At 65.7% G+C, this 19,249-nt stretch overlaps 2 protein-coding genes across 5 annotated transcripts in view; both read left to right on the top strand.

Moving 5' to 3' along the window:
* The first annotated feature begins 2,264 nt into the window (after nucleotides 1-2,264).
* On the top strand, nucleotides 2,265-10,618 carry NUDT14 (nudix hydrolase 14). 2 transcript variants are annotated; one of them, XM_055361737.1, is made up of 6 exons: nucleotides 2,273-2,464; nucleotides 5,873-5,916; nucleotides 6,581-6,645; nucleotides 6,837-7,074; nucleotides 9,930-10,047; nucleotides 10,296-10,433. In XM_055361737.1, exons 1-5 carry the CDS (start codon nucleotides 2,384-2,386, stop codon nucleotides 10,012-10,014), a joined length of 513 nt encoding a protein of 170 aa, XP_055217712.1. In that variant the 5' UTR covers nucleotides 2,273-2,383; the 3' UTR covers nucleotides 10,015-10,047; nucleotides 10,296-10,433. The 2 variants fall into 2 exon arrangements, with proteins under 2 accessions (XP_055217711.1, XP_055217712.1); XM_055361736.1 differs by lacking the exon at nucleotides 9,930-10,047 and having other exon boundaries at nucleotides 2,265-2,464; nucleotides 10,296-10,618.
* Nucleotides 10,619-10,696: 78 nt separating this feature from the next.
* Nucleotides 10,697-19,249, top strand: part of JAG2 (jagged canonical Notch ligand 2) — a 31,939-nt gene continuing 23,386 nt past the window's right edge. For 2 of the 3 annotated variants that reach the window (XM_055361735.1, XM_055361733.1), the window contains exons 1-2: nucleotides 10,697-16,014; nucleotides 16,262-16,612. In XM_055361735.1, coding sequence (XP_055217710.1) covers nucleotides 15,949-16,014; nucleotides 16,262-16,612 — 417 coding nt within the window. In that variant the 5' untranslated portion in view covers nucleotides 10,697-15,948. The remainder of the gene's footprint in view (nucleotides 16,015-16,261; nucleotides 16,613-19,249) is intronic. The other variant, XM_055361734.1, reaches the window with a different exon arrangement.

Below are 19,249 nucleotides of genomic sequence, written 5' to 3'. Positions count from 1 at the left end.
CAGGCACACACCACCACGGCTGGCTAATTTTTGTATTTTTAGTAGAGACAGGGTTTCACCATGTTGTCCAGGCTGGTCTCGAACTCTTGACATCACGTGATCTGCCTGCCTCGGCCTCCCAAAGTGCTGGGATTACAGGCATGAGCCACCGCGCCCGGCCTGGACATTTCATATACACAAAATCGCAGAGGACATGGCCTTTGTGTCTGGCCTCTTTTGCTGAGCATAGTGTCGCTGTCGCTTGTGTGGGAATTTCTCTCCTCATGGCTGAGTTGTGCTACGTTACACGTCTACACTGCATTTTCTGGATCCATTCACCTGGCAATGGATGCTTGGGTTGTTCTTCCCTTTGGCTGCTGTGAACAAGCATCTGAGTGTCTGTTTTCAACTCCTTTGGGTGGACACCCAGGAAGACAGTTGCTGGACCACAGGGTAATTCTATGCTTAACTTTTTGAGGAGCCGCCAGGCTGTGTCCCACAGCGGGCTCCTTGCTGATATTTTCAGGCACTCAGCTCTGCAGTCTGCACTGCCAGACACCTGGACCCGAGTGAGTCTGAGGAGCACGGTGCTCTGAGGAGCTGCTGGCTCTCCCAGGGGCTCCTTGATGGGGCTCCTGTTGCCTCTGCCTGTCCCGGGGCTGCTGCTGCTGGAAGCTGAGACTCATCCTCATTTTCCATGCAACCACGGGCAGGAAGGATCCTGCACGCGACATGCCAGGGTGCACGCTTACCCTGGGCCCCTCGTGCACCGGAGGAAGAGGCCTGCCTGGCTGTGGGGTAGGGTGGGGCCAGCTTCTGGGCTGGGTGCCCTGACTTCCGGGACACCAGGCGGAATGGCTAAAGCGGGGAGACACAGGCCCCTGTAGAGCTACTGGGGCGGTGACAGCCGGACTTGGATGCTGGCTTCATGACCGTGCTCCCCAGCGTTCCTACCTGGTGATGTCCCTCCCCTGGAATCTGCCGGTGGCCCAGGACTTTCTGACCCACAGGATGCCCCAGGAATGACACCATATGACATCTGAGGCCAGGTCACACAAAGCCTGGCAGCTTGGCCTGGCCTGGTGAACGTGCTCTGGAGGGAGCCAGCTGCCACGGGAGAATCCAACTACCCCGAGACCACCATGCTGCGGGGAAGCCCACGCCAGCCACAAGGGAGGCCAGCCGGCCCTAGCTGTTCCAGCCACCCAACTGAGGGCGGGGGCGAAGAGGCCATCCTGGACGGTCCACCCCGTTTGGCCTTCAGACGACTCCAACCCCAGCTGCCACCTGATTACAACTGCAGAGACCCCAAGACAGGGCTGCCTGGCTGAGCTGGCGATCCACAGGCCAGGCGATAATGGGGTGCTTTAAGGCACTAAGCTTTGGAGGAGCGTTTTGTTACACGGCAATAGTTAACAGGGAACTGGGAGTCGATTTCAAGCTCACATGGCCAGTCCACCCTGAGCATGTCCCCTGGGCCATAGTTCAGAAAGCAGGTGCAGGTCAGGGTTCAGGGCCAGTGTGGGCCTCAATATTGTTTCCTGCCCCCGTGGAGGCCGTGGTGGCATTTGGAGGGGGTCCTTGGAATCCATGCCCAAGGAAGCACTGAAGCTGCCTGGGACCCTCCCACACCCAGGAAGGGCCGTCATCAAGGTAGGACTTGCAGGAGGAGGAAAGGGCAGCTGGCTTTTGAGTGGAGGAGGGACAGCTCCAGAGACAGCGTGGCAGCTCCCAGCCACCCTCGCCACCAGGAACCTCGAGGGGAGGCCCCCTCGGCCCAAGCTCTGGCCCCTCCCGCTCCCTACTCTCCTCTCCCCTAGCTTCCTTCCAGGGCCCTCTCTCTTTGGTCTCCTGTGATTCTCTTCCTGGGCCCACAGTCCCTCCCTCTCTGGGGGGCTGCCCCCGGCCCCGCCCGCGGACCCCTGGAGTAACTTAATCTCGGGGTTGTGGTCCATCCCCAGAGTGGGGAGGCATCCGCTCGGCCCATCGCACCCCAAATCTGCAGGCCCTTGGCTCCAACCACGTCCAGGCCCTCCCTCCCCCAGCCAAGAGGTCCCGAGTCCCACCCAAGCACTGTACCCCGGCCCGGCTGGCCCCGCCCGGCGGCCGGGGTCGACCCGGCCAGTCCTTCCCCCGGGCGACGCCCACGTGCCTGCGCGGCTTCCCTGGCACCGCGGCGACCAGCGCCCCGAGGCGCGCGGCACCCGACAGGTGGCACCTGCGAGCCCCGCCCACCTCGGCCGCCCCGCCCACCTCGGCCGCCCCGCCCCGCCCCGCCCCGCGCGCCCACGGAGCATGCTCAGAGCCGCGGTCACGCGCCCGCTCGAAGGCTCCTGTCGGGACAGGGCGCCGCCCCGCGTCGGCCCCCGCAGAGGTCGCGGCCCCCGTGTGTCCTGGCGCCGCCATGGAGCGCATCGAGGGGGCGTCCGTGGGCCGCTGCGCCGCCTCGCCCTACCTGCGGCCGCTCACGCTGCATTACCGCCAGGTGAGCCCGCGTCCCCGCGTCCCCCGCGCCCCCGCCGGCGGCCCAGCCCACGGCCCGCGCCCCGCCCACCATCTTCTGCGCTGCCGGCCCCGCCCCGGAGCCCCGCCCCCGCCTCCCGCCGATCTCCCGGGCGGCCGCTTGTCCGCCCGCCGGATCGCGGGTTCCCAGACCCAGTGAGCCCCCAGGCCGGGGAGGGGCCGCGGGAGGGACATCTGAGGGGGCACCACTCATCCTTTCAAGGAAGCATTGCTGGGCCCCATCCTTCCCGCCCGCCCAATCCGACCCTCTTGGCAGTGGAACTCCTTGGTTGCCCTGGGGATCAGGGAAGGCTTCCTGGAAGTGGTGGCTTTCATGCTACCACTTGAAGGAGGAGATAGCTGGGCCGAGGAGGAAGGAGCAAGGAGCGCAGAGGCAGGGCGCAGGGAGGTAGGAGAAGGAGCTGAGTGAGAACTTGAGAGAGCCTCTCAAAGCGGGCTTCCTCCTTGGGGTTTTTTCCAGGGAGGGCACCTCCTTGGAGTCTCCATCTGCCTAAGCTCAGCCTTCCCCACCTCCTAGGGTGTCACCTCCCATGCCAGGCCCCGGCACAAGAGGCTGTATTGCCTCACTTAGCACCAGGCACATGGTAGGTTCACAAGGAATATTTTGTTTTGTTTTGTTTTTGAGACAGGGTCTTGCTGTCTCCCAGGCTGGAGTGCAGTGGCATGATCACAGCTTACTGCAGCCTCAACCTCCTGGGCTCAAGCGATCCTCCTGCCTCAGCCCCCGCCCCAGTAGCTGGGACCACAGGTGCACACCACCACACCTGGCTAATTTTTAAATTTTTTTGTAGAGACGACATCTCACTGTTGCCCAGGCTGGTCTTGAACTTCTGGCCTCAACCGATCCTCCTGCCTTGGCTTCCCAAAGCATGGGGATTACAGGCATGAGGCATATGTGTTGGGTGAAGGAGCTGCTGCCATCCTTTTCCCACATCCAGTGGATCACTGAGTCCTGGGCCGTCTTCCTCCAAGCCCAGCCCTGTCCAGTTAGGGCCCCACCTTTTGCTTGCGTGCCCACCTGCCCCCAGCAGATCTCCCCTCTGCCAGAGCTCCTCCATGCCGTTAAGGCAAAGACCACCTTCCTGGTCACAGTCAGTCCAGCCCCCCAGCCTCTCTATCAGGTCAGGTGGTCCAGGTCACAGTGCCTCTCTGCCTGCCTGCCTCCCTCCCTCAGGGGGCATCCTGTCCCCCCCATCACATCCAGGACTCTGCCCCTCACCATCCTTGTGAAGCCCTCTTGGCCCCCAGCCTGAGAGAGGCCCTGTGCCCCTCACTTTCCCTGTTGTGGGAGTCCTGTTGGCTGTGGAGGACAGGGGATCCGTCTCCCCAAGGCGAAGCTAAGCTGGTGGTGCTGGCAGGGGGCAGCTGGGATCAGTCGGGGTACAGCAGGTGGGGACATGGGGTCACTGCCCTTTTCCCTGACGTTAGCCATATGGGATGCCTGCTTGTGGCTTCACAGTCCCCACAGGGCTGGGTCTCAGGCAGCAGGTACAGGGTGGCTCAGGCAGGTGCCCTCTGTGGCCCTGGTGGCAGCAGTCTCTCCCTCACTTCCCGTGAAGCGCTCGGGGCAGCCCTTGCAGCCTCAGCGGGCAGCCCACCGGCACAGCTCTGCTGAAGGGTTCTGGTGACCAGAGCTGAGCTGGTGCGGGCCGTGGCTGTGGTGGACACGGATGTAGGCTCAGGCTGGGCGGCATCTCCTCAGGGCCAAGGGACATTGGGCTGGATGCTGGCTGCCACCCAGGGGCAGCTGCAGCCCTCAGCTTTTTGCTGTGTCCAGCCAGGGGAGGCCTGTGATGTCAGGCAGACCAAAGGCAGGGGACCCCCGTGGCTCTGAGGCGATGGGGTCTTGTTTGCACCCAGCCCTGCCCCTCCCTCCCAGGCCTCAGCAGCCTCCCTAAACCTTCCTGCACCTTGACCTGGCTGGACCTAAGGGTCTGACACGCTTTTGACCTTGAGCTGAGAGGGTCCTTGAGACCTGCATGGGGTGATGTTACTCGGGGGGAAGCAGTGGTGGGGAAGGGGCATGGGCACAGCAGGCATGGCACAGGGGGCATGGCAGGCTGTGGGCAGGGGGCTTCCCTGGAGCCTGCCCTGGCTGGGTGGTGGCTCTGGGGTGGCTGGATGTCAGGCAGGCCTGGGCTCGCCTCCCGGGAGTGGTACCCCACGGCCTCTCGGGCTGCCTGACCTGCTCAGGACACCGGCCCTCCCTTCCTTTGGAAACCGGTACTCTCCTCCCAGGACGCCTTTGCCTCCCGGCCAAGCTCAGAGGGCTTCTGCGCCTGTGCCTGCCCAGAGTCCCTTCCCTCACTTCCATCACCTCCTCCAGAAAGTCCTCAGGAAGGCTTCTTTCCTCTTCTGCAGTCCTGGCTGCACTTCTGTGTCTCTCCTGCTCAGACCTCTTGTCCATTTCACAGCCTGGGCAGAACCCCCGTGGGGGGATGAGCAGCTGGCCTGGGCCTCAGAGTGGCAGATGGGCTGAGCGTGCCGGAGATGGGACCCCGCGGAACCCCAGGCCCAGCCCCCAGGATGGGAGTGCATCTCAGAATGCACCAGTTCCAGCCTCCCCCAGCAGGCCCAGCCCACACGCCTGCCCACCCTGCCTCCTCCGTTCACTGAGTGCCACCCCGGGTGCAGGGGCCTGCCAGGGCGGTGTGCCCAGCGTGGGGGAGTGGGAAGGTGGAGGGTGGCCACAGGAGAACAGGACCACAGGGTATGTGGGAGAGTCGAGGCCAGAAACTGGGGGTGGGGGTGTGTCGGGGGGGTGCCGAGCCTGGTCACCATCACGACAGTCACCGAGTCCTGCAGTGCGATCTCCTACCTGGCTGGGGCGCCACCTTCCTCATCTGCTCCTGGTGCCAGCCCCTCCTGCCACCCTTCCCCATCCACTCCTGGTGCCGGCCCCTCCTACCCTCCCGTCTCCACCTGTTCAGTGGCCCAAGGAAGCTTCAGCAGGAAAACCTGACCTCTCCTCTGTGTGCGGGGCCCTCCTGCCCTGCTGTGAGGGAGTCACGCCTGCCCTCCCCGAGCCTCCACGAGCCTTCCTATACTTGGTGACGGTGTACGTCTCTCTGCAGCCCCTTGTGCTCGGTCTGTGCTGGGCAGTGTTTCATGAGGTGCCTGGACACCTTCCCTGCCCTTTGTCCTGGTCTTCTGCCTCACTCCTAGGGTATTAGGCTGTCCTTGACCTCCCTGCCCCTCCTAGGCTGCTTGCTCCTCTGCCCACGGGAGCTGCAGTTCCTGGCTCCCGTGGGCCAGGCCACGAGCCGATCTCCCTGGTTAGGAGTGGGTGCAGCGGGTCTGTGGCCTCCTCGGTTCCCCGAGCACCTCCGCCCATCCTGGGACTTTCTAACCGCTGACCTGCCCCTTCTAGAATGGTGCCCAGAAGTCCTGGGACTTCATGAAGACGCATGACAGGTGAGAGCCTGACCCAGCCTGGCCACTGGGGAAGCCCCAGACTGATGTCCACGGGGACACTGGGCCCAGGGCAAAGGTGCCCTCTCCTCCCTGACGTTGCTGTTCCCTGCGTGGGCTCCAAAAGTCCCTTCTCTCTGCCCGGCCTCTGGGTTTCCTATCCCTGAGGGGTCAGCCTGAGGCCTGGGGGCTGAGTCAGGTCTTTGCTCAGGCCACCGGGACCATGATGGTGGGCAGGCCCTCTCAGGGCAGGGAGAGGCTGTCCTGGAGCCTTTGCCCCTAGCATCCAGGGTCTGGGCTGGATGGCGATGTGGCTCGAGGAGTATGGCTGGTGGGCAGCTGCTCAGTGAGGGCCAAACGTCCTGTCAGTCACCCGGCCGCAGCTGCGAGCACCCTGACCTACTCAGCTGCCCGTGTGTCCTTCCCTGCCTCCTGCCTCCCATCCTGCCAGCTGGAATACAGCAGGTCTGGATCCTGGCCAGACTGTGACCCTGGAAAGCTCTGGTCCCGCCTGGGCCTCAGCCATCCTATCTGAGCAAGGGGCCTGACCTCCCTGGGCTGCTGGCAAGGAGGTGGGATGGCCACGCTGGGAACAGAAAGATGGGAGGTGGGGCCCCAAGAGGGCCAGTGGAGTGCTTCTGTGCTGAGCCCCTCCCCCCGTACACAGCGTGACCGTTCTCTTATTCAACTCTTCTCGGAGGAGCCTGGTCTTGGTGAAACAGTTCCGGCCAGGTGAGGCCAGCTGGGGTGGGAAGGGGATCTGCAGGGTCACCTTCAGGTCCCTGTGGTCCTGAGGGTCTGAATACAGATGTGGGAGGGGGCTCCAGGGGAAGCTGAGGCCCTGGGAGGGGGCCTGGCTGTGTGGGTGACCTGGAGGTCGCCACCACGTGGCTGTGAGCACAGTCTGGCTTCTTCCCACGCAGCTGTGTATGCGGGTGAGGTGGAGCGCCGCTTCCCAGGGTCCCTAGCAGCTGTAGACCAGGACGGGCCTCGGGAGCTACAGCCAGCCCTGCCCGGCTCAGCGGGGGTGACAGTTGAGCTGTGTGCCGGCCTCGTGGACCAGCCTGGGCTCTCGCTGGAGGAAGTGGCTTGCAAGGAGGCTTGGGAGGAGTGTGGCTACCACTTGGCCCCCTCTGATCTGCGCCGGGTCGCCACATACTGGTGAGTGGGACCAGGCCCTCAGGCCTGTGGTGTGACTCAGGAGATGGGAGAGAGTGAGGGCCCCGTCCCTGGGAGTGTGCAAGCAGGGTGGATTCCTCCTTGTTTTTCAACATGGGATTAGGGGAGGGTTGGACCGAATTCGCCTCAGATCCTAAGCCAGGCCAGAACCTGGGCTCTTAGGGCTCTCTCTGCAGCGTCTCGGCCCCATGCCCCCAGCCTGCGGCCCCCAGCCATGTGAGGCAGGCCGGGTGACAGCTGCTGCTGACAGGTGCCTCTACTTCCTGTAGGATTAAGACCGGGCGCTGGGGGTGGGGGTGACTCACAGCTCTGTTCTCAGAGGGTGGCTCAGGAATGAGGGAGAAGCTGTGTCCTGGGCTGGAGAAGGGGTGGCTCCAGCTCTCCTGGGGAACAGGCACTAGAGCCTGTGCTTTGGGACCTGACCCACCAAACTTGAGGCACCAACTCCTGCCCTGCGAGGGCTGCCAGCTGGGGTGGGTTGCCTTCCCAGGACTGGATGTTGGTATGAAGCCCATCCACTTCCCCAGGGACACTACGATGGGCTCCTGACCCCAGCTGAGGTCTTGGGGAAGGAGGAGGGTGTCACAGAGACCCCCACCCCCACCAGCTGAGCACCAGCCTCCACAGCCTCCTCCAGAGGCCAGGGCCCACTCCACTGGGAGAAGCACCGGAAGTCTCTGCACCTGTCAGCCTGGCACATGGGCCACTCAGGGTTGAGCCTGGGGCCCTCCCACCTCAGCAGCCTCAAGGACTTCACCTGGGCACGTTCCTGGCTGGGTGGGTGGACTCCCAAGTTAAAGGCAGCATTTCCACGCTGGGCCAGGCACGGTGGCTCACGCCTGTAATCCCAGCACTTTGGGAGGCCGAGGCAGGCGGATCACCTGAGGTCAGGAGTTCAAGACCAGCCTGACCACATGGAGAAACCCTGCCTCTGCTAAAAGTACAAAATTAGCCAGGCGTGGTGGCGGGAGCCTGTAATTCCAGCTACTCGGGAGGCTGAGGCAGGAGAATCGCTTGAACCCAGGAGGCGGAGGTTGCGGTGAGCCGAGATTGCGCCATTACACTCTAGCCTGGGCAACAAGAGCGAAACTCTGTCTCAACAAAGCAGAATTTCCATGCCGAAGGGTGGACTTGGGTGTGAAGGATGGGCCTTGGTTTTCTGCAGGTGTCTACCCCGTGGTGGGCCACGCCCACTGTGCCCCCAGCTCCCCAGCCCATAGTACTGAGCACAGCCGGGAGGCATGGGAGGGGCTGGAGTCCCCTTGGTTCCCCTGGAGGAGGTGGGCCTGGGCAGATTCCTGGCAGAGGGACCGCATAGGCTCTCAGGGCAAGTGGTCAAGCAGCCCTGGCCGCGGTGGTTCTACTGGTACAGCCTCTGGGCCACAGCCTGATTGTGAGGGTGCTGGGGAGCCAAGGAGGGCGCTGGGAAGTAGGCATCCTGCTTAGGCTTGCATCGTGAAGAGCGAGCCGTGGCTTCAGGGATGCAGGACTGGAGATGCTGCTGACTAGGGGTCAGGGTGTCTGTCTCTGAGGGCCTGATGGGGGGCTGGACTGACAGCAAAGTTCACCCACCCTGTGGCAGGGCCCGTGGCTCCCTGTCTCTGATTCTGGAGGTGAGCCAGGCCTCTTACCTGCCGCTGCAAAGGACAAGGCCCAGGGAGGCAGTCAGCTTGGGGCGTGATGGAGTGAAGTTGGAACGTGCCCTGGGGTGGGGGTGGTGTTGCCCAGCCTGGCTGGCAGATTCCTCTCAGCCCGGGCCAAGGGCCGGGCCTGTCTCCTTCACAAGCCGGCGGAAACCGGGGCTGGAAACCCCAGACCCGCCACTTCCCTCAGAGGCGCAGCCGTGGCCGCCGCCGGAAATGGGCCATCAGGAAGGGGTCTGCGGGAGGTGAGGGGCTAGAGGGCAAGGAAACAGCTGGGTAAGGTCGGTCTGGGGTGAGTCCCCCCGGAGGTGGGGAGGCCTTGGGGGTGGGGCATGGAAGCCCCCAGTTCTGTTCCTGCCCCTGCGTGTTGGGCACATCTCAGAGGGCGGCCTCTACCCTGCAGGCCTCCGGCTGGCCTTGGTTCATGGCACCCGACAGCCCCTCCTGCGGCGAGCCAGGGCTCCCCCACCCCCTGGTCATCTTCCCAGATGCCCCTCAGTCCCGTTTCTCCCCAGATCCACACCTGGCCCTCCCCGTCCTGTTCCAGAATGCGGCCCAGCCCCTCTGCCATCCTGTCCTCCCAGCCCGTGGTCTCCCTCCACACACGCCAGTCCAGGCTCCTTCCCTTGGTGCCTGACCCCTCCTGGCTGCCAGCAGCCCCCTTCTGGCCACTGCCCACTGAGGGAGGGGGCTCCCTCTCACCCCTCCCCAGCCTGGGCCACTGGGCCTGGTACTGAGGACCTCGCTGCCACCCCACCCCACTCTGCCATGCTACGGCGGGGGGTCAGTGCATGCTGTTCCTAGTCTGAAACTTGTGTCCTGTGGGTGCCTGGTGGGGAACCCTTGCGGGAAGGCCTGGTGGGTTTGTCCCTGCTTCCCAGCCAGCCTGTGTCCCCGGGTATGGGCTGGGGTCTGGCATGGGCCTCTGCAGCTGGCCACAGACTGAGGGGCTCCAAACAACACTGGGAACAGCCTCAGGGTATCTGGTTGGAGGCTGCAGACAGGGGTGGGGTCTTCTGCTTGGCCTTGACAGGTTGCAGGCAGGTTGTCAGACGTATCTGCAGTCTCATGGGGGCTTGGGGTCTTCCGGCTCACGAGGTTATGGCAGAATTCAGCTCCTGGTGGCTGGGGACTGGGTCCCACCTCCCTGCTGGCTGTTGGCCCTTCCCAGCATGGCGGTTGCTTCCCCTTCAGGGCCAGCAGGACAGGTCTGAATTTCTCCCTTTCTGGCGTTGAAACACCCCCTGGAGGGCTTCGTGATCGGGCCATGCCCACCTAGGATACTCTCCCTTCTGACGAGCTCAAGTCACCGGTTAGGGTCCTTAATCACATCGACAACACCCACCCCACCTGGCGAGTACAACCTGATCAGGGAAGGGATGCCCTGCTGCGGGAGGGGCCACAGGCGTGCACACCGGGTGGGAGAGGGCATCCCAGAGTCCTGCCTACTGGAGGGCTGGAGGGAGCAGAGTGGAGAGGGTGGGTTGGAGGGTGGTAGAAGGGCCAGGGGGCCAGCGGGGCCAGCGTGGGCGACTCAGCAGACCCTGTCTCAACCCGTAGGTCTGGAGTGGGACTGACTGGCTCCAGACAGACCATGTTCTACACAGAGGTGACAGATGCCCAGCGTAGCGGTCCAGGTGGGGGCCTGGTGGAGGAGGGTGAGCTCATTGAGGTGGTGCACCTGCCCCTGGAAGGCGCCCAGGCCTTTGCAGACAACCCGGACATCCCCAAGACCCTCGGCGTCATCTTTGGTGTCTCGTGGTTCCTCAGCCAGGTGGCCCCCAACCTGGATCTCCAGTGAGACTCCAGGGTTCTAGACAGAGGCCAGTCTTGGCCACTTACCCCACACCCCGTGGACCCCAATAAAGGCTTGCATAGCTCTAGCTTCTGCCTGCTGGTTCTGAGCTCTGTGACCAGGGCCTTGGAGAGGACCGGGGAAGGGGCGGGAAGCAGTGACCCTGACCTGAGATGGCCCTCGGGACACGGCGAGCTCTCCTGTAGGAGGAGTAGCTGGTGGCAGGCCATGCAGGTGGCTGCTGTGGGGCTGAGGACAGGCCTGGGGATGCCATGGGCAGGGCCAGGCTGTGCCTCCTCTTGGAGCTGGGAGGGGTGGGGTCCGGGACTCATGGAGGGTGGCATGGCAGGCCTGGGGGTGGGCCTGCTGGTCACGGGGCTGCAGCATGAGCTGTGCTCACGGGAGTGGTGGCTGAGCCAGTCCTCAGGAGTTGGGATGGGGTGGGCAGCACTGCAGGCTGCTCGCTGCAGGGAAACTATGCTCCCTGCTCCTGGGGCAAGTGAGGGGTCCCCACCCTGACTGGGGCTGGGCTAGAGCCACTCCACAGGAGCCCGGAGCCAAAGCTGCCCCGTGTCGGGGGCCCCAGTAGCTGATCCGTGCACCCCCAGCCTTGGAAGTTTTCCAGGGGACCTTCCTCAGCCTGTGGGGTATGCAGAAATGTCTTCAGGCTTGCTCCAAGAGGAGCAGGTGGCGGCACAGGGTGGGGACACAAGGCCAGTGGTCTTGACGTGGGCCAGGTTCCTGGTGCCAGCCTGGTCCTGGTCCCGGGGCACGGCCTCAGCCTGGGCCGCCCAGCACCAGGCTCTACTGGCCCCTGAGCATCTCTGGCCTGTATGCCCTGGCCTTGCCTTCTGACCTGTCCTGAGGGTGGGGCTGTGGGAGATGCGTGCAGCTCAGAGCTGCTCCCCAGGTGCCCAGAATGCTTGTGAGGCAGGAGGGGACCCAGCTCGCCTGGTCTGCTTCCTGGGCCACAGGTGCACAGTAAGGGTTCTGCAGGTGAATGGCTGTGTTGGCACTGGTTGTGGGCATTCGAGGGCACTGCTGGGCCATCAGTCTGCGGCAGGATCGATCCGCTCCTGGACATCATTAGGTCCAGGCTGTGGCTCCCAGGAGGAAAGCAGAGAAGGGGACAGTGAAGTGAAGGGAGCCTCAGTACCCTGCAGGGTGGCACCCTGGGCAGAGAGGTGGAGACTGACCCCCTGTTGTCATCCAGCACAGTGCTAGACAGCCTGGCATTGGAGGCTGTCCTGAGGAGGCTGTGTCTCAGGGGCCCACAAAAGCAGTGCCACCTGTATGCAAATGCTGGCTGTGGCCCAGGTGGGGCCCTGTGGGCATCAGCAAGGCCAGCGACAGGGCTGCCGGGGAGGGGCTGTCAGGTATGGGGTGTGTGCCAGGGAGGGGCTGCCAGGTATGGGGTGTGTGGGTCTTGGCCAGCCTCAGCTTCACTCTACCCAGATGAGGCCCCAGCATGACATTCACAGCACAGGAGCTCTGCCCGACCCACAGCAGCCCTGCTGTACTGCCCTTACCAGCAGCCTGCCTTGGACACCACGAGAGTGCGATGGGCCCTCCGGGTTGACCAGCAGAGGCCTCCCACTACCTCAGAGGGACCTCTTGCAGGCACCAGGTGGGTCTGGCCCCTGAAGCACTGAGGGGACAGGTGACAGGGCACCCGGACCTGGGTGTAGTCCAGCGCCTCACTTTGCTCCACAACCCGATGGGGTGGGTCAGCAGGCAGTGCTGCTGGGCCTAATGGAGCTGGCATTGATTTCCCGGCACTGGAGGGGGGGTTGTAACCGGAAACTCCCCCCCCCCCCGTCTGCTATATTTAGCACTGCGGGACCCAGCGGAAGCACAGCTTACTCCAGCCTCGCCGGCTCTGTCCAAACCCCTGGCAGCCCGTCCCCAGCCTGGTCCCCAGGACTGCCCTATGGGCCCAGAGCCCCTGGCCAGGCTGAGCAGCTGCACCCTTGCCCTCTGCATACAAGCTGGGCACCGCCCAGCCCTCAGAGTGGGAGCCCTCCAGGCTGGGGGACGGGTGGCTCTGGGAGGCTGGAGGGTGCTGTGGTCCAGTGGGCCCCAGAACAATGACGAGATCCCTTACTAGAAGAGACCGGGTAGCCTGGTCTGGTGAGGGTTGGGGCTGGAGCCCTGGCCCCCACTGATCTCAGCCCCTCACCCCAGCAAGGTGCAGCAGGGGGCAAATGCGTTTTGTGAAATATGTGTGAGGGGCGAGGGTTCCCATTGCTGCCTTCTGGAAACTCAAACCAGGGTCCAGCTGCCTGGCATTTCTGGCTCAAGGGCTGCTGAAATTCCTGCAGGGAAGGGACCCCCTCTCCGATGCCTCCTATGTCCCCCTCCTCCCCAAGGGCAGGTGCGGCCACCTTCCTGACCTGGGTCCTCTCATGGACATCATGAGGTCCAGGCAGTGGCTCCTAGGAGGGGACAATGAGAGGGAGCCACCCTGGGCTGGCGGGCAGGGACTGACCCCCTGGTACTACCCTGATGCTCACCCATCTGCCCTGGGCCACGGATACCCAGGCAGGTCTCACTCCAAAGGGCCTGGAGGGAGGCAGTGGGGCCACTATCCCCCTGCTTGGCAGGATGGGCCGGGCTGTCTACCCTGAGGCTGGGCAGCCCAGTGGGCAGGGCTCCAGGCAGGCTGCGGCCCCTGCTGGGTTGAGCTTGAATCTTGAAATGAGTGCGCATCCCTCACTGGGGCCTCTGCGCTGGGACAGCTCTGAGCTGGGGGCGCCTCGGCTGAAATGCAGCCGCTGCGGGAACAGGCCCCACACGAGCCCCTGAGGTTCAGCTGCATGGCCACTAGCCGCTGAGTGGCCAGCCTCTTCAGTCCTTTCCTCCCACAGCTGGCCAAGAGCAGGAAGCTGGGAGCTGGACCAGGGAGGGGAACCTGGAGGGGCTGTTCCCTGGGTTCCCTCCTACACTGGAATTTCCCCACCTCAGCCCAGCTACCATCCCCTCCCCTCACCTGCACCATGGCAGAGCCTTGACCTCACCCCTGTGCCTGTCGCCTCCCCACAACCAGGGGACTTGGTGAAAATGTAGGTCACTGCAGCCCACCCAGCTCAGTTGCTTTTGTGACCCCTGTTGGGTCTTAGCAGGAGGACTCGCGTGTCCCCACTGGCCTTGGGTTGTGGTCATGACCCTTACCAGGGTCCCGCTTCTGTGGCTCCAGGACCTTGACACATGCTGTTCTCAGCTCCTGGCCTGGCTGACCCATGCCCGTCCACGCTCTGGCGGCCCCCTATGCCAGCTTCTGTATGACTTGTCTAAGTCCTCTGTCCACCCCTGGGCTGGGGGCTCCTGAGGGTGTGCAGGGGCGGAGTCTCCCTTGTTCACTACTTGGCCAAGTGCCCAGCAGAGGCACCCAGCACCCCCTCCCCCACCATGGTGGGGCAGTGGGTGCAGGTGGGGATGGAGCCCTGGGCCTCTGGAGCCGGGCAGGGGGCTTCTCTGTCCTGGGGCTTCCCTCTCTTGAGTACCCGAGTATCTGCCCCCAGGCCAAAGCACAGGAGAGGTGGCATCTCCACAGGGAGCCCCTCCCCCCGTAGGCGGTAATCACTGCCCACACACTGGAAGGCGGCAACTGGAAGGCTCTGGGCACAGCTTGGATTCTCTTGTTTGGTGGGGGTCTCTATGCGGGCCTCATCCTGGCTTGTGTCTTAATCCCCACGAAGCCTACCCACCACCAAGTTTGGGGTGGGCACTCTGAGTGAGCAGAGCCAGCTGAGGCGGGCATGGGGGGGGGCTCCGACCCACCCCTTTAGGGACCTTCAGCTGAGCCTGCGTCCTGGATCCTGGAGGGGCTGCTAAACAGGGATGGAGCAGGCAGACCCTGCGTATGGGGTGTTCACAGGCCCTGTGCCTCCAAAGCTCTCTTCCTTCAGCCCTCAGCCCCAGCACCATGGTGGCAGTGACTTGCTCCAGGCTGGGGGGCTGCACAGCCACCCAGCTCCGGGCACAGGGCAAATTTGCGAGAGGAGCTAGGGGGAGAAAAGACAGCTCAGTTATCATGCGGATGGGTTGAGGACCCCTCTGGACCATATGGGGATCTTTAACCACCAAGGTGACCCCTAGCTCTGGAAAGGACCGTGCTCACTGGAGGAGAGGCAAGGTGCCATTGGTTTTGACCCTGTGGAGGAGCTGCGAGGTCACCCAGGGAGAGGGCAAGGAGGTGACCGCAGAGGATGGGGTGTGGAAGCCTGGTGACCAGGGCAGCAGTGGGAGGCCTCTCTTGGGGTAGCCTTCAGGGACAGGCACTGCCGACTTTTGTTCCCCATTTCCCGCCTCTCGCCCCCAAAGCCCAGACCTGAGTTTGGGGGGCGAGAGGCGGGAAACGGGGAATGCGGCCTGAGCATTTCCTGAGGGCATGGCCTGGCTACCTCGATACCAGCGCCGAGCTGAGCAGTCTGCACCCTGGAGCATTTGTTGACTGGCTGCATGACCAGCGCGCCTCGCAGAGGGGAAGGCAGGGGCGTCGGAGGGGCGCAGCGCCCCCTGCAGCCGGCGTGGAGGCGGTAGGAGCGGCGCGGAGAAGGGGAGATTCTCGGGGGAGGTGGGGGGCGCGCAGTAGGGGCTGGGCCCGGCTCTGGCCCCAGGGCCGCGCCACCCCGCGTGGGGGCCGAGCCCTGATCAGAGTAGGAGGCAGCATCTCCTCTGGGACTGCGAGGAGCGCGGCGGTGGCGCACTGATGGGAGGGGACCACACGGCAACCTCGGGGCGCCCCACCCCCGGTTTCTGACACCCGGCAGGAGCCCAGGCGGAGGAGGGGAGGCAGCTTTGCGGCGCCGGCGCCCGCCTCGCCGACTCACGCGGAGGTGTGAGCGGGGCCCCCGCGGCCCGCGCTGACCCCGAGGCCCCGTGCCCCCGCCGCCCGGGCGCCCTGGGAGGCGCGCGCCGGGCCGGGGCGCTGGCAGGCGACGCCCTCCACCGCCTTTAAAGCCTGGGGCGCCCCCGGACCCCCCCCCGGCCCCACCCCGCGGCGCGGCCCCGCCCCCTCATGCATATGCAGGTGCGCGGGTGACGAATGGGCGAGCGAGCTGTCAGTCTCGTTCCGAACTTGTTGGCTGCGGTGCCGGGAGCGCGGGCGCGCAGAGCCGAGGCCGGGACCCGCTGCCTTCACCGCCGCCGCCGTCGCCGCCCGGTGGGAGCCGGGCCGGGCAGCCGGAGCGCGGCCGCCAGCGAGCCGGAGCTGCCGCCGCCCCTGCACGCCCGCCGCCCAGGCCCGCGCGCCGCGGCGCTGCGCTCGACCCCGCCCGCGCCGCCGCCGCCGCCTCTGCCGCTGCCGCTGCCTCTGCGGGCGCTCGGAGGGCGGGCGGGCGCTGGGAGGCCGGCGCGGCGGCTGGGAGCCGGGCGCGGGCGGCGGCGGCGGGGCCGGGCGGGCGGGTCGCGGGGGCAATGCGGGCGCAGGGCCGGGGGCGCCTTCCCCGGCGGCTGCTGCTGCTGCTGGCGCTCTGGGTGCAGGTGAGCGGGGCGGCGGGGGCGGCGGGGGTCGCGGACGGGGCACACCGGGCCGCCCCTAGGGGCCGGGCGGGCACTGCCTGGGGCCGCCGTGGTTCGGAAGCCCTCGAGGCTGCGCGCGGCGGCTGGGGCTCCGGGCGGGCGCGGCTGGGTGGGGGCGGGGCGGCGGGGCCTGTTCCCCCACCCCTGGCGCTCGGCCCGCCGACCCCGGCCCGCGCCTCCCTCCGCTCTCCCGCTGCCTTATTTTTAGGCGGCGCGGCCCATGGGCTATTTCGAGCTGCAGCTGAGCGCGCTGCGGAACGTGAACGGGGAGCTGCTGAGCGGCGCCTGCTGTGACGGCGACGGCCGGACAACGCGCGCGGGGGGCTGCGGCCACGACGAGTGCGACACGTACGTGCGCGTGTGCCTTAAGGAGTACCAGGCCAAGGTGACGCCCACGGGGCCCTGCAGCTACGGCCACGGCGCCACGCCCGTGCTGGGCGGCAACTCCTTCTACCTGCCGCCGGCGGGCGCTGCGGGGGACCGAGCGCGGGCGCGGGCCCGGGCCGGCGGCGACCAGGACCCGGGCCTCGTCGTCATCCCCTTCCAGTTCGCCTGGCCGGTACGTGCGCTCCATCCCCCGTGCTCCAGCCCTTCCCTCTCTCTCCGCGCCCCGGCCCCGCGCGCTTCGCGACCCCCAACACCTGCGGCCGGGTCTGCGTGCGAGCCGCGCGCGCCCAGGCGGGGCGGGGCCGGCAGGGGGCGCGTGCTCTGGGGACTTGGTCCGCGCCTGGCCACGTGGGCGCGCCGGGGCCCCGGGGCCACCGGGAGCGGGGTCGCGGCGGGGGCGGGGCGGGGCGGCGGCGTCCCGCGTGCGCGGCGGTGTGCGGCGTGTGCCTGCGTCGCCTTGCGCGTGTCTGTCTGGGTGGGGAGGCGAGGCGAGGCGCCCCGGTCCCGGGCAGGCCGCGGAGGCATGTGCGCAGCGCGTGCTGGGGCTGGTCTAGGGCAGGCCCTGACTGAGCCGCCCCGGGCCCGTGGCCAGCCTGCGCCTGCCCTGTAGTTTCCTGGATGCCTGGGGGGCACGGGCGGGCGCCGTCGGACCTAGGCCCGGGAGAGCCTAACGCCTAACGCTTATGTCGGCAGAAGCCCCCGATGCTGACCCAAGATCGTTCAGAAGCAGAGATAGTGGATCCTGGTGCTGCTGTGACCTTCTGTGGCACTGCCCTGTTTGTGGGTTTTTTTGGTTTTGTTATACTGGAGGGGCAGAAGCTGAGTCGGGGCTGTCTGGTCTCCCCTGGCAGGTGGCCAGTCAGGCAGGAGCCCTGGCTTGGGCGTGCTGGGAGGAGGGGTGGTAGGGGTCCAGTGTCACTGGGAAACAGCTACTCATCCCAGTGGGCTGGCGAGAGGGTAGTGGTAGGTGGGCAGGCCCAGGCCTAGGGCGCCTTACCTCATTGCCTGGAGCACGGCCTTGCCCTGGTGCCCAGAGGTCCTTCCCTGCTTGGTCATTGTGCTGGGGGCCTGGAACTGGGTGAGTGCGGGGATGAGAGCACCATGCAGACCTGTGATCAGGGAGTAGATGGATCTGGGAGCCAGGAAGTGGCTCCAGTCAGCAGGAGGCACCGGAGTGTGCCCACCTGGTATCCTGGGCCCTGAAGTGATTGTGAGTTGAGGGCAATCCCTGCCGAGGTCACGCCAGTTGGGCCTGCCGTGTGTGGTTCCCAGTCCTGTGCTGTACCTTTGCAGCCCTGGCTGGCGGCCTTGCCTGCTGCCCCCATCCTCACCCCTTCCTGAGCTCCCACCCGCGGAAGCTGGCCACGGTCTTCTCTGGCCATGTCCTCAACCCGTGAGCACCCCGCCGGGTATCCCTTGACCGGGGGGCCCCACAGAGGGGAAAGTGTCCCCCAAATGGAAAAGGCAGGGGCGGGCATGGGAGGGCCCAGGCAGTTGTGAGAAGCCCAGCCCCTCGCCCCCACGGCGGCGCGGCAGGCAGGTCTGAGCAGGGCCTGCAGCCTGTCATCTGCACCTGGGCCTGAGCCAGCGTGGCCCCACATCGCTACCTGAGGATGTGTTTTCTGCTCGAGTTGGCAGCAGTGGGTGTGGGGGCAGGGAGGTCTTGGAGGAATGTGGCGGGCTATCGCGTGTCCGCCCTGGCTCTTCGCCCCGCTGGCCAGCCGGTCAGGTGTGGGATGGGACCGGGCAGGCCCTTGCCTTCCTTGGAGTCCGGGCACTGGGTTTCGGGGCCAGCTCACCTCCCTGCCTCTTGCTTCCAGCCGGTTCCTCGAATGCCCCAGGAGGGGGCAGGCGGCCTGTCTCTGGGTTGGGGGCCAGGGCAGAGGCATAGCTGCGTGTTTGGGGGCAGCCCTGGTCTCCTGCCATGTGGCCTGGCTGCCAGGTGGGAGCTGTGCCGTGATGCCAGCACCCTGGTATTTGCACTCGGGTGGCGGCAGTCCGTGGCCATGCTGCCCTGGCTTGCCGAGGTCCAGCTCTGTGCGGTGAGCTGAGGTGTACTTGGCTGTGACGGGAAGGCGAGGACCGAGTTCAGGCTCCCTGGGACCTGAGGAGGGGTTTCAGCCTGGAGGCTAGGGTGGCATCCTGCTCAGGCCCGCGGGACTTTTGGGCTCCTTGGAGTAAAGGGAATGAGAGGGCCTTGTGGAAGAGGAGTGGGGGAGTCTGGGCTCTGCATTCACCCCCTCCGCCCCCTGCTCCCTGAGTGACTCTCCCACCCTGTGGTCTCTGCTGTTGACCCAGGCCTGGCTAGGTGGCCCTCTGCCCCCTGGCCTGGTTTCTTGTGGCCGGGGTCTGTGTGCTATTACTCATGGATCTGTGCTGGTCTGGGGCTCAGCTTCCCTCAGTGGGTGGGCCCAGGGTCTTGAATGTGGAGAGGTGGTGGACCACATGCCAGCAGGCTGCCTGGCTGCCCCTCCTCTCCTGGCTCCACCCCCAGACGTCCCCAGGAGGCCGGTGTCAGCCTGGGTTGGTCCTGGTGCCTGGCTTGTAGCTGGCAGGGTGAGGCCACATTCTCCCAGTTGCGTGTGTGCACGCACCCCGGGTGTTCTGTAGGCATGGCAGGTGGTGATGGAGGTTTGGGGAGGAGTAGTGTCATGCTGGGGGCAGCAGGGAGCTTTGCTCTGGGGCCTGGTAGGTGGCAGGCCCAGGGGACACCTGCTGGCTGAGGGAGGAGCAGGGTGGTGGCAGTTGGCCGTGACCTGGGCAGCCAGGGCCCCACCCTCAGAGGTGCAGCTGGAAGTCGTGCCTGCCT

Source organism: Gorilla gorilla, chromosome 15, assembly GCF_029281585.2.
Source record: "Gorilla gorilla gorilla isolate KB3781 chromosome 15, NHGRI_mGorGor1-v2.1_pri, whole genome shotgun sequence".
In the NCBI taxonomy this organism is placed as follows: Eukaryota; Metazoa; Chordata; class Mammalia; order Primates; family Hominidae; genus Gorilla; species Gorilla gorilla.
This window is presented reverse-complemented; position numbering and strand designations above follow the sequence as displayed.